Source organism: Acomys minous (genome assembly GCF_964271855.1).
Source record: "Acomys minous genome assembly, chromosome: 11".
Lineage (NCBI taxonomy): Eukaryota > Metazoa > Chordata > Mammalia > Rodentia > Muridae > Acomys > Acomys minous.
In genome coordinates, this window is record NC_140492.1 from 69,377,760 (window position 1) to 69,391,500 (window position 13,741).

At 45.1% G+C, this 13,741-nt stretch overlaps 1 protein-coding gene across 2 annotated transcripts in view; it reads left to right on the top strand.

Moving 5' to 3' along the window:
• The first annotated feature begins 301 nt into the window (after positions 1 to 301).
• Positions 302 to 13,741, top strand: part of LIPH (lipase H) — a 37,755-nt gene continuing 24,315 nt past the window's right edge. The window contains exons 1-3 of one of the 2 annotated variants that reach the window (XM_084801751.1): positions 302 to 930; positions 9,111 to 9,478; positions 12,867 to 12,975. In XM_084801751.1, coding sequence (XP_084657877.1) covers positions 9,191 to 9,478; positions 12,867 to 12,975 — 397 coding nt within the window. In that variant the 5' untranslated portion in view covers positions 302 to 930; positions 9,111 to 9,190. Of the gene's footprint in view, positions 1,052 to 9,110; positions 9,479 to 12,866; positions 12,976 to 13,741 lie in introns of both variants that reach the window. The other variant, XM_084801750.1, reaches the window with a different exon arrangement.

Consider the following 13,741-nt stretch of genomic DNA (forward strand, 5'->3'; position numbering starts at 1 on the left):
TGTTCTTACTATTTCTAAGCTTATAAAAACAACCAGAAGCTTAGTGTTAGGGGAATTTTCGCTAGGACGAGGATTACATCACTAACGTGGAGTCTGTCATTAGTGACCCTCCTCCCCATCTGCACTACTGAAGTTCCCTCACCCTGTCACCTCACAGAGCAGGGAAGATGTAGGGGCGTTCTTTCCCTTTAAAAAGGGAAGAACTGGGTGGGTGAGACTTCACAGTGGAAGGTGCTTATCCCCAGGCCTGAAGAGGAGGAGGAGGAGGAGCACTTCGTCCTCAAGATCTCCAGGATGGAAAGAGAGAACCAAGCAAGCCGTCCTCTGACCTCCACCGGGGAGAACAGGGACCACAGCCCACACTCACCTGCTACCCCTAATAAAGAAACAAAACATGAAAACTCGGCTACGAGAGCGACTGGATGGAAAGAAATGAGAAATAATGTTCAGTACAAAAGGTCTCCCTCTAGTCTGAGGCATAGACGATATTTGTAAACACAGAAAGAAGTGTTCTTAATAAAAGTCTGAAGTCTGATCGGAGGACGCGGATGTGAATTCACACAGAAAGTGGTTTTGTATACACAGCCAGAGAAGGAATACTGACCGGAGTTGTCATTTCATTCATAAGGGAGAAGAAGGATCCCAAATTAGGTTGCTTTCAGCACACCCAGGCCACCTGCTAGTAAACCGCCCACGGAGAGCGAAACTTTTTACCGTCATTCTCCAAATGCAAATGAACATTAACATACGCACTCCCGTGTAAGCAGAAAGTCCCCGGCCTTTTATTGCGAAGAGGAGGAGACAAAGAGCCTGACAGGACTAACAGGGCTGCAGTCACTCCCTCGGGAACTTCCTGTTGTCACCGACTCGGCTCGGGATTAGCCCAGCGCTCGCCGCCCGCGCCCGCCCGGAGGACAGCCGGACAGCAGGGTGGGAACGCTAAGGCTCCGCGGAGTGGGCCACATCTTTGTGTTTGGGACTCAGGCTCTCTTGAGGCTCCCTATGCTGAGGTTGTGTTTTCTCATCAGTTTGTTGTGCTTGGTGAGATCAGGTAGGTCATCTAGGCAAAGCTTTCAAAAATTACTAGTGGACCTTCAGAGTTCTGCGTGAGCCTGTCTGAGGCCAGGAGCTGTGGGTGAAATGAACTTTCTTAGATTGAATTTCCCCCCTCAATCATAGATCAAACTTATTTCTTTGAATTGACTTGAAAAAGCTAAGGTAGTATTAATGTCTTTCATAGCTAAATTATGTCTTTCCACCTATATGAAATTAAATCATTTACCTTTTGAAACTGTAAATTTTTATTGTATGATGTAGAGAAGGTAAGTTTTTTCTCTTTTTTTTTCTTTTCATATTTTTAACAAGGCAAATGTTTATACTTTTATGTATCTAGGTATATTTAAATCAGTATTACAAAATCATAATTTTACATACATAAATTCCTTATAATGGTGCATGGTATATTTATAACAAAATTTATTGATTTCCAGGCTGAGGCTGTAGTAGTTCAGGCATAGAATATGTGCCCAGGTTCAATTTCCAATTCAAGAAATCTCCAATACAAGATGATAAAATCAAAATGAAAATATTAATCTCAACAGTGAGATAACAAAAATGAAGTGAAATGCAGTTCTCAGGCCTTCTGGGAACCTGCTTCCTTTTCACACAAAGCTTATGACTGTGAATTCTGACATAACTTTTGTTTGTTTTATTTTGGGGACGAAATTTCTCTATGTAGCCTTTGTAGACTAGGCTGGTCTTGAACTCAGTGGGACAAAGGTGTGCACCACCACATCCATCCTTGATGTACAACTTTTTTTATTCTTTTGGATGTATAACTTTTTAAAGGGTTTGTAAAAGCGGTACAGGCAATGTGTTTTGAGGAAATGACCTTCAGTCGGGGCAGCAGCTGATAATGCTAGGTTTTTAAACCTAGAGGTTTAACACTTACTGGACAAACACTCAACTACTTTCCCAACCCCAAGAATAACGCTAAAAATGAAAAGGCAAACTAACAGGAAACCTCAAACGCAGACAAGATATAGCAGAAGTGTTTCCACTCCAGGATCGGATAAGGTTCCAAATATGAAACCATTTTCTATCACATGTGTTTACACAAGGCACAATACACATGTGGAGGTCAGAGTACAGTTTGTAGGAGTTGGCTTTCTACTTCGGCTGTGTGGGTGCTAGTGAGAACTCAGGTTGTCAGGCTGGCATCAGTGGCATTCCCCCATGGAGTCAACTCGCTGGTGCCAGCATTTAACTGCTTCAAAAAAAGAAAGAAAGAAAGTGATCTTTGGGGCTGAGAAAATGGCCCAATAGATAAAGCACTTGACAGACAAGTATGACTCATATAAATGCCTAAGAGGTATGGAGGCCCACTTAAACCTCAGAGCTCTGCGGGCAGGAACAGATGATCCCTAAGCAAGCTAGCCAGCTGGACCAGGGAGCTCTGGGTTCCAAGGAGAGCTCTTGCCTCCATTTCTAAGGTGGAGGTGATTGAGGAAGAAGACACCTGTCAACCTCTGGCTTCCATATGCATAAGCCCACTCACCCATGTACACACACACATGTGAACGTGCACACACATATGCATGCTGGAAAGAGGGAAAGGAAAAATAATCCTTAAGATAATTCTGATGCGTTTCAGAAATGCCCAAATGTGTTTTAAAAGTAATTCAAAGGGAGCTGGCAAGATGGGTGCATGGGTAAAAACGCCTGCTGCATAAGCATGGCAAGCTGAGCTGGATCCCCCAAACCTGTGGAAAGACAGGAGGGGAGCACCAACTCCTGCCCATGTGTGAGCTGTGGCATGTAAGGGCACATGCATGCATACATACACACACAATAATAATAAAGATGTTTTAAAAGTTCAAAAGTAATGCAAAGGATTAAGACAGTAGAACCCAATTCTCTAAACTGATTGCAAGTGTTAAAAATCATATAAGCATGCTAATAAATGAAGCTTAGAACCAAACTGGAAGATTTATAATAACTATATTAGGATTTATTTCCAGTCCACCTTGACTGTAGTGATTCAAGTCTTTGTACAACCCTAGGTGGTAAATACTATTTCCTCAGTCTGTCGTCAACATCAACAGTTGCTAAATTTTTAGCATGTACCATGTGCCAAGGTTCTGGAAACCTCATAAGGCATCATTTAAGATTCTTAGAATGATCCTGACAGTCTACGGGTTAGGGTAAAGTGAGGGAGGAGGACAGCATTTCTCAGAAAAACATATAAGAAGAGGGACATCAAAACTTAACCATCAACCAGGCACGGCGGCACACTCCTGTAACCCGAGCAGAGGCAGGCAAGTCTCTGAGTTCGAGGCCAGCCTGGTCTACAAAGAGAGTCCAGGACAGCAAAGGCTACACAGAGAAACCCTCAAACAAAACAAACAAACAAACCAAAACAAAGAAACATAAAAAAAAAAAACCCAACCAAAACCAAACAAACCCCCTTCAGACATCAGGATAACTAATTTAATTGTTTTTTGCGATCTTACTTTGTGTGCGAGTGTTTTCCTGAACATATTCTGTGTACCATGTGCATTTGGTATCCATAGCAGCCAAGAGAGGATGTCTAAGTTTTCTGGGCCCCGAGTTACGGATAGCTGTGAGCTGCCATGTGGGTGCTGGGAATCACATCCCTGTCCTTGGGAAGAGCAACCAGTGACCTTAACTGATGGATCATCTCTCCAGCCTCACTTTTTTAATTAAAAAAAAATTACACTTAATTAACTAGTTTATCTATTTATATTTGTTTGCTTGGGTGTGCATGTGCACACACCCCAAAGTGCTAGTGGAATTCAGAGAACAGGCTGAAGCTCAGTTCTCTCCACGCACTGTGAGGAGTCTGCAGTCAGGTCCTTAGGCCCAGCAGCAGTGGTCCTCACTACTGAGCCAGCTAGCCGTCCCGAAACAGATGCTCCAGCATCGGAAGTATTGCAGGTGCACGTCTAGTGAACAGAATGTCAACATTTTTCTTAAAGACAGTCAAGCTGCTTTTGGTTTTCATTGCCTATTCTGCGTGGCAAAACAAGTAATTTTCAATCAGCCACCTGTTCCTTGGTTGTCCAGGCTGGCTTCACTTCCTTGTCCAGCAGTTTGTGATGATGTTGTGTGAACAGACTAAATTACACGGAGCTTTATTTAGAGGGTCTCTTCCCCGTCCTTTTCTTTTCTCTTTCTTTCTTCTTTGTTTTTTGTTTGGTCTTTCTTTTTCTTTTCTTTCTTTCGTTGTTTCTTTCTTTTTGTGTGTATGTGTGTGGTTTAAAAAAAAATTTTATTATTATGTATACAGACCTCTGCCAGAACAGGGCATCAGATTACATTAGAGATGGTTGTGGGCCACCATGTGGTTGCTGAGAATTGAACTCAGGACCTCTAGAAGAGCAGGCAATGAGTGTTCTTAACCGCTGAACCATCTCTCCAGCCCCTGTGTGTGTGTGGTTTTTTGTTTGTTTGTTTGTTTGTTTTGTTTTTTTGTTTTGAAACAGGGTTTCTCTGTGTAGCCCTGGCCTCACTTTGTAGACCAGGCTCAGGCTGCCCTCGAACTCACAGAGATCACCTGCCTATGCCTCCCTTGTGCTGAGATTAAAGGCGTGTGCCACCACCTCCTGGCCCATTTCTTTTTCTTTATGGTAGAGTGTTGATAAACTGTTTTCAGTTGGTTCAAAATACCAAAGGCGTGTGTGTGTTTGTGTGTGTGTGTGTGTACAGGTATGTGGTGCTGAGGATTGAGCCCAGGGCCTCACAAGTGCTATGCACCCCCACTGAACCATACCTCAGCTCTTTGAAGAGCAGTTTGAATTAATCCCTCTGTTGCTGTTACCATAATACCTAGCAGAAGCAATTAAGGGAGGCAGGGCTCCTTTGGCTTGCTTTGTTTTTGTTTGTTTGTTTTTGTTGGCTGGCTTTGTAAGAGGACACAGCCCACGCAAGAATCCTTGTTGGCCTGGCCCTCGGGGCCATCTTCTTCAGCTAGGGCCCACTTCGCAGGGATTCTACCGCCCTTTAAAACAATGCCACTTTCCCAACACATGACCCCGTGGGAGATGTTTTACATTCATACCATTACATCTATGTAGGGACACGTGTTTTTGGCTTCAAATACAACCTACTTTTGGGTAGCACTGCCTGAGAGTTTAGCGTTGTCAGGGGGTCGTCTTATAAATGCAAGATGGGCATTCAAGGAGGTGAGGCAATTGGTTGTGCCAGTTTCCATAACTAATGGGTCGAACTCTCAAACCTGGGGCTGACTCTTGAGCCTATGCTTTTTCCAAAACTGGCTTGTGTTTTTTATTTAAGACACTGGAACAGAGTGGACAAATGCTGTCTTTCAGGAGCCAAATGGTAAATACTTTCAGCTTTGTGAGCTGAAACTCACAACGTTTGAACCCAGTGAGTGCAGCAGGAGAGCATCCGTGGCTGTATGTAGACATGGCCCCTGTTATAGGACAGGGCCTCAGGGGAGAGCGATGTAGTTCAGTGCACAGAGAGCTCGCCTGACACTCATGAAACCTGGGCTTGACCTGCAGCACTGCATAAACTTGGTGTGCTGTGCACACCTGTAATCCGAGCACACGAGAAGTGGAGGCAGCTCAGCTCAAAGCCAGCCCGAGCTACACGGGGTAGAAAGGTCACTAATGGTTATTCTGTTCTTCAACCAGGGTTTCTCTGTGTAGCCTTGGCTGTCCTGGACTCACTTTGTAGACCAGGCTGGTCTCGAACTCACAGAGATCCGCCTGCCTCTGCCTCCTGAGTGCTGGGAGAATCTGCTTCTCTTAACGCAAGAAAGAATATCATAAATAATAATTACGCAGCCTCTGAATAGAATCCAGATTCTCCCTCAAAGGGCATTGCATACAGAGTCCACTTTGTTGTAATTTTCCAGGTGTCCGTAAGAAATGTTATTTCAGGGTAAGTAGCCCAAAAAGGACAGGTATAATTTCTCCTGTTTCAGTGAACTACGAGAGGCAAGGTTAAACTTGAAAAACCAGTTTACTATGCTCTGTGAGTACTTCATTGTACTTGGAGTAATCTTGGCTTTGTAAGAAACCAGTAAAAGAACCCAAAAGTTGTTTGCCTTTGGGAAGCATAAGGTAGTTCTCAACCTTAAATATACCAGCGCAAATTAAAACATGCAGAGCTCCATATGTGAAGCCCTTGAACACATTTGTCTCTTACACTGACTTGTCTTCGTATGCTCTCCAAATTGCTGAGAATTTTGACACCAGAGAAGTGTCCATGCTAAGAACACATTTGATACAACAAGAGCAGCAGCAACACAGTACCTGAGGCCAAGTAGCTTAAGCTAATTTGTAACATGGCCTCAATTCAGTGTTTCCTTTTTAAGATGTTTAGTTCTAAGGGGGCTGGAGAGATGGCTCACAGGTTAAGAACACTGAGTGTTCTTCCACAGGTCATAAGTTCAATTCCCACCAACCACATAGATGGTGGCTCACAACCATCTATGATGTGATCTTATGCCCTCCTCTGGCCTGCAGATGTACATGCAGGCAGAGCACTGTATACATAATAATAAATAAATCTTAAAAAAAAAAAAAGATGTTTAGTTCTAGGAACCAAAGATGGGTCTCAGTGGTAGAGTGCTTGCCTCTCATGCATACGGCCCTGAGTTGGGCCTTTTTGCAGTCAAAATTAATAAATGGTCTGGAGAGATGGCACGATGGTTAGGAGCACTTGCTGCTTTTCCAGGGGACCAGGATTTGACTCCCATCATCCACATGACAGCTCATCATCATGTGTTACTCCAGTTTCAGAGGGTCTGATGCCCCTTTCTGGCCTCTGTGGGTACAAGGCATGTACATGATCCATTCACAGAATATTTTTTAATTAGGAAAAAAAATAAACAGTAAATTTACTTTTGCACCAGGCACGGTGTTACAAGGAGCCAGGTGACTGTGTGGCTTCTGACCCTTAGGCCTGCGGTTCATGTGTCCTAAGGTGAAGAAACCTAGTAATTAAGTAAAGAGACATCTGGCTCCCCTAGTGTGACCTCATTCAGGATTAACCCCAGCCACATCCCTCTCTTGGACATGTAGGAAGCTTATGAAAAATGACATGCTTTCCCCAGGCCCTCTGGAGAGTAGGTTTCACAGACGGGACCAAAGCTTAGCTTTATGGATGGATAAGGACCCAAAGGGCTTGGCCTTATGCCAGCACCTCCTGTCCTAGAAGATGACACGTTAGACAGTGAGTTATTGCTCTGGGATGGCTCTCCGAGCAGGCACGCAGGTGCAGTGCATGTTCTCCAAGGGCCTTTCTTCTCCAGGAAGAGGAAGTAAAGGGGTGGCATGGAAGTGTTGCCCCGCTACAGGAGCCGCGCCTCAGGGTACCAGGCTGGATGCAGGGTGCAGAGCGTGGTGGATCGCTTCGGTTACTATTACTGTGGTAAACCCCACGGCTGACAGTGACCCATCACTCTGGCTCATTTGGGTTCTCAAATTCCACCAAGGGAAGTCAGAACAGACAGGTGTGTCCAAAGGGTCCCTTGCCTATTGGTGGCCTATCCCAAGTTCGAGGCCTTCCCCTCCTGTTCCATCCCTGGTCCCTTATCTTCTCCCTGGCTCACCCTTGAGGGATGCTCCCCAATTTGGTGCTCCAGCTGTGCTCCACTTTCTATAGAACCTTTTTTGCATGTTGTCTCTTGGTGGCTGCAGTTGGATGCCGGGCCCTGTGCATGTGTGTTTTCTACCTCTGAGTAGGCCACCAATGCTCATAGCAGTTCTTGATCAAAGCATTATGTAATACTGCAAAAGTCCAATTTTGGCAAGTTCCAGACCCAAGGACCTCAAAAGTCTTCATTTAATTCTTTCCTTTTTTCTTTTTTCTTTCTTCCTTTCTACACAGAGAAACCCTGTCTTGAAATCCCCCCCCCCCAAAAAAAAGAAAACCAAAAAATAAAAAAAATTCCCCAAAACAAAGACCTACCAGGAGTGACACACTTCCTTCAATGTGGCCACACCCACTCTAATGAAGCCACACCTCCTAATCTTTTTCAAATAATGTTATTCTCTGGTGACTAAGCATTTAAATATATGAACCTATGAAGGCCATTCTTTTTTCTTTTCTTTTCTTTTTTTTTTTTTTTGTTTTTGTTTTTTGAGACAGGGTTTCTCTGTGTAACCTTGGCTGTCCTGGACTCGCTTTGTAGACCAGGCTGGCCTCGAACTCACAGCGATCCGCCTGCCTTTGCCTCCCGAGTGCTGGGGTTAAAGGCGTGTGCCACCACCACCCGCCTGGCTGAAAGCAGTCTTAAAACACTGTCCCATTGAGTGGCATTCATGGTAAGGGCATAGATGTAGTCCGAGAACTTAGGAGGGTGAGCGAGTCGGACTGCAAGTCTGAGGCTTGACTGGGTTTCGTAGTAAGTCTGAAGCCGGCCTGGATCTCATATTAAGATCCTGTCTCAGACAACAATAAAAAAAAAATCTTCCAGGGTTTGTGCTGTCTCTCCCGTGAGTCCACCTTTCTTCCAAGGCTGTCCTGCAGGGCTAAGGCTCAACAGAAGAACTTGAGGAGATGAGGAGAAAAGGGTCCAGCACCACCTGACACGGTGTGCACTCTCAGACAGCTCAGGGCAGGGCACACCCCCCTCTGACCACCATCCCAGACGAGGGCTTTCCCCAGGAGACCGGGAAGACTCCGTTGCTGCCTTTTCTGCTGTGCTCTACTGTTTCTTTGAGGACACACAGGATAGAAATTACCATCGAAGGAGCATGGTGTCTCACAGGACAGACACACCCATGCCCAACACCCATAATGCATCCCCCGAAAGAGGATGTGCTGTGAGTGAGGCTCCCACAGGTGCTTGGGGAGTTGAGTGAGGGTTTGCTTGTGGCTGAGTGCCTTGCAAAAGGCCGCACTGGGCTAACTTGTGACTTCGACCTTGAGAGAGCCTGGAAAAAGATGTCTAGAGAAACCAGGTACCAGTTGGGTACCATACTGGGTTAAGTATGACTTTTCAGCTTCATTCAACTAGATCGGGGCTCTTGCGAGGTGCCCTGAGGAATGTGAGTGCACCGAGGGGTGGATCCCAGCATTTAACCAGCGTGATGATGTCTCGCTCTTATTTCCAGACACGGATGAAACATGCCCGTCCTTCACCAAACTGAGCTTCCACAGCGCAGTGGTCGGTACAGGGCTAAATGTGAGACTGATGCTCTACACGCGGAGAGACCGCACCTGCGCACAAGTCATCAACTCCACAGCTCTGGGGAGCTTAAACGTGACCATGAGAACCACCTTTATTATCCACGGCTTCCGGCCAACAGGCTCCCCTCCGGTTTGGATGGAGGAGTTGGTACAGAGTTTGCTTGATGTTCAGGACATGAACGTGGTGGTTGTTGACTGGAACCGGGGAGCTGCGACCGTGATATACAGCCATGCTTCTAGCAACACCAGAAAAGTCGCTCTGATTTTGAAGGAATTTATCGACCAGATGTTGGTAAGAAAGACTCCTCTTAAATGACTTTATTTAGCTGCTTGTTTGGAGGCTCAAAGCCAAGAGGCATAACTTGTTTGGATGGTGTGTGTGTGGGTGGGGGTGTCATTGGTAATATTTTGTAATATTGAGCAGATCTGAACAAACCCAGGAAAGAGGGGGTGGCTCTCCAGGTTGTCCACTTCCACACGAAGGAATATGAAGCAATGCTGTCATTTTATTTTATTTTTTTTGGTTTTCCAAGACAGGGTTTCTCTGTGTGGCCTTGGCTGTCCTGGGCTCACTTTGTAGACCAGGCTGGCCTCGAACTCAGAGATCCGCCTGCCTCTGCCTCCAGAGTGCTGGGATTAAAGGCATGCGCCACCACCACACCCGGCTATGTTGTAGATTTTATGTCCTCATAATCTTCTATAGCTAATGGCAAAGGGCCTTGTGAAAGGAGCATCATTTTTCGACTATGAGACTTATCTTTGAGTAGGAGAGGCTCAGCAAAGCATTCTTGGTTTAAATGCCTGGACCGCCTGCGACTTCTGTAGCTTGTTCAGCCAGAAGACCAAGAGACTAGTTTCCAGACTATTCCACCACAGTGAAAACACATGGTTCAGCCGGGCATTCTGCTGCACTCCTTTAATCCCAGCACTCGGGAGGCAGAGGCAGGCACATCTTCGTGATTCAAGGCCAGCCTGGTCTACAAAGTGAGTCCAGGATAGCCAGGGATACACAGAGAAATCCTGTCTTGAAAACCAAAAAAAAAAAAAAAAAAAAAAAAAAAAAAAAAAAAAAAAAAAAAAAGAAAAGAAAAAAAGATAAAAAAAAAGACCAGAAAACACATGGTTTAATAGGACATGAGTGTTTTAGAAGGCTTCCAAAGGCAGAGCCTTAGCTTTTATTTAATGAATGATCTTACGAGCTGCCCCGCCCCTTTTAAACAACAACAACAAAATGTGACTTGAGTTGTGGTGGTGCATTCTTGTAATCCCAGCACTTAGGAGGCAGAGGCAGGTGGATCTCTATGAGTTTAAGGTCACTCTAGTCTACAGAGCAAGTTCTAGAACAGCAAGGGCTACACAGAGAAATCCTGTCTTGAAAAAAACAACAAACAAACAACAACAATAAAAGCACCCCCCAAAGCTGGGCGTGGTGGTGCACACCTTTAATCCCAGCACTCGGGAGGCAGAGGCAGGCGGATCGCTGTGAGTTCGAGGCCAGCCTGGTCTACAAAGTGAGTCCAGGACAGCCAAGGCTACACAGAGAAACCCTGTCTTGAAAAACCAAAAAAAAAAAAAAAAAAGCATGTCCCCCCAAAAAAATCACACACACACACACACACACACACACACACACACACACACACACACACCGAACAGTTTCCCAGAGACTCCCACATGGTGACCACTGTGGCTGGTGGTGACATGAGTTTTATATGAGCTCCTCGGCAAGCCAGTTAACATTTGGGGTGCTCAGAGCATGCTGTCCAGCAGCCTGTGATCAGTGTGGTCTGCCCTCCTCCACTTTTTCCCTCTGGCATGGAGACTCTGTCAAAATGCTTTATCACCCACTCCTCAATCTGGAAGCCCTAGAGATGTCTCTGGTTGGCAACCAGCGGAGAGTCAGAAGTGGAGGCACCAAGACACAAATCTGAGGCTAGCAGGTTGGCTTGAATCCTGCTCTGCGTCCTCCAGGACTGCTTTGCCTGGGCCAGAGGACCTCAACTTGGGGCTTCATTTCCCTTTTTTTTTTAATTAAAAAATTTTAAAGATTATTTATTATTTTTATATACAGTGCTCTTCCTGCATGTACACCTGCACACCAGAAGAGGGCATCATATCATGTTATAGATGGCTGGGAGCCACCTTGTGGTTGCTGGTAATCAAACTCAGAACCTCTGGAAGAGCAGCCAGTATTCTTAACCCTTGAGCCATCTCACCAGCCCCCTTAAATAAATATAAACATACACATTTATATTATTACACATATATACAATAATCTACCTACAGCAAGAAGAACCACGAAACAATCAGGAATTATATATATGTTACATTCATAGTGTTTTGGCTATTTGTATTTGGCAACCTTGAAGAAAACATCTTTTTTATTTTGGTGTATCTAAAATTCTGAATGTAAATCAATATCTATCATATCTCATCATTATCAACTTAAAACATCTATCTAGACCTAAAAACATCTTAACCCCTAAACAACAAAGCTTAATTGTAAAACTAAACTATCAGATCTTTAACCCTATCAGAGACTTGAGAAGGAATAAAATTAATTACCTGAGTACACAGGGAATTCAGGTTAACAGCTTCCCAGATGAGAAGATGACAGAGACAGTTTTGTACATAGATGCAAAATAAGTTTAATTTTAGATACATTGATATAGAATTCATTTTGCTTATTTGTATTTGAAATTAGTAGTAGCAGGATCAGCACCAGTGACCTTGCAGGATGCTTTAACTTGAAGAGCAGCATCAGCACCAGTGACCTTGCAGGATGGTTTTACTTGAACAGCAGCATCAGCACCAGCAACCTTGCAGGATGCTTTAACTTGAAGAGCAGCATCAGCACCAGCAACCTTGCGGGATAGTTTTACTTGAACAGCAGCATCAGCACCAGCAACCTTGCAGAACGCTTTAACTTGAACTCTTTTCCTGCCACACTTATAACATAGGAGGCACGTGCAGTACAGCTGAGCTACTGCTCCAGGCCTCTTATGACATTTCCACGAGACAACAAGGGCTAAGGAGTTGGCTCAGGTGACAAACACTTGGTGTGCAAGCATGAAGATCTGAGCTCAACCCCAAGCACCTATAAAAAAATCTGGGCACAGCAGTGTATGCCTGTAATCCCAGACCCAGGGAAGACCTAAGAGAATTCCTGGGGTTTGCTGGCCAGTCTCACCACATCAGCTACCTCTGGGCTCCGTGAGAGACCCTGTCTCAAAAAACAAGGTGGAGAGCAACTGATGGAGACAGCTAATTTCAAAAGAGTTATTTATTTGTTTTTATGTATATGGGTGTTCTGCCTGCACGTATATATGCACACCATGTTGGTGCCTCGGTGCAGAAGTCAGAAGGCGGCATTGGAGACCCCTGGAACTGAGTTATATACACTCGTGAGCTGCTATGTGGGTGCTGAGAATCGAACCAGGCTCCTCTGCAAAAGCGACAAGTCTTCCTAACCACTGAGCTATTCTCTCCACCCTGACACCTGACTTATGACCTTTGGCCTCGACGCATAAATGTAGAGACAAGCATGCCTATCTGTGCACACACAAAATAGCCCAAGTGAGACAGTAACTACAAAGTACTTAGTACTCCAAAGTAAATAAGAAACCTCTGCAAGCATGGTCAATTTCTTGAATGCTCACAATTTGTTAATGAACTTCTAGGACAACGGAGCTTCGCTGGACAGCATCTACATGGTTGGCGTAAGCCTAGGAGCCCACATAGCTGGATTTGTTGGAGAAATGTACAAAGGGAAACTGGGGAGAATCACAGGTGAGGTTCCTGTCCGTGACTGGGGGGTCTCACCTGGCCAGGTATTCTCTGGGAGAGCACCCCCACAGGTAATACTGACCTCAGCCTCTGACTTAATAAAATATATGTAGAACATTTTGCAAATTGTGTTATGTCACAGAAAAGCTTGGTGGTGACCTTATTCTTCTTATGGTAACCCCCCAGCAGTATCCCATGGGGAATTTTTCTGTTCCCAGAGAGCCTCTTTCCTTTGGGCTAATTCAGGCTGGCTTGAACTACATAGCTGGCTCTCACCAGGCACGGCTGGAGACCCATGGAGGGAAGAGGAGATGGGAAATTCAGCGGCTCAGCCTGGCTGTCGAAATATCAGCTTTCTAGCAAACTCAGAAGGAGGACACCCTGAGGTGCAGAGGACAAAGACCCTTTCTGGATCTCTTGCCTAGAGCCTAAGAATTTCCCACAGCTGCTCACAGGGCTGAGGGCAGGGGCCCAACTTGCAAAGAGCTTGTCACTCACCTTTCCCAGGGTTCATTGTCACACCTGGGGTTTTAAATTTAGGGAGTCTGTAAGACAGAAGTGTGTGGAAGGAGAGGAAATGTAAGTGGGGGAGTCACCTCACAGCCCCAAGTACCCCTTCCCCAGCCCTATTGGCTGGCATTGCTTCCTGTGTTTGTCCTGGATGGTTTTATTTTTCTCTCACTTTTCCCAAAGGCCAAAGCCAACTCAATTATATAATTAACTACCCTCCTAGGGAAACAAAGTAGTTTTAAAAGTTAAGTATGTTATA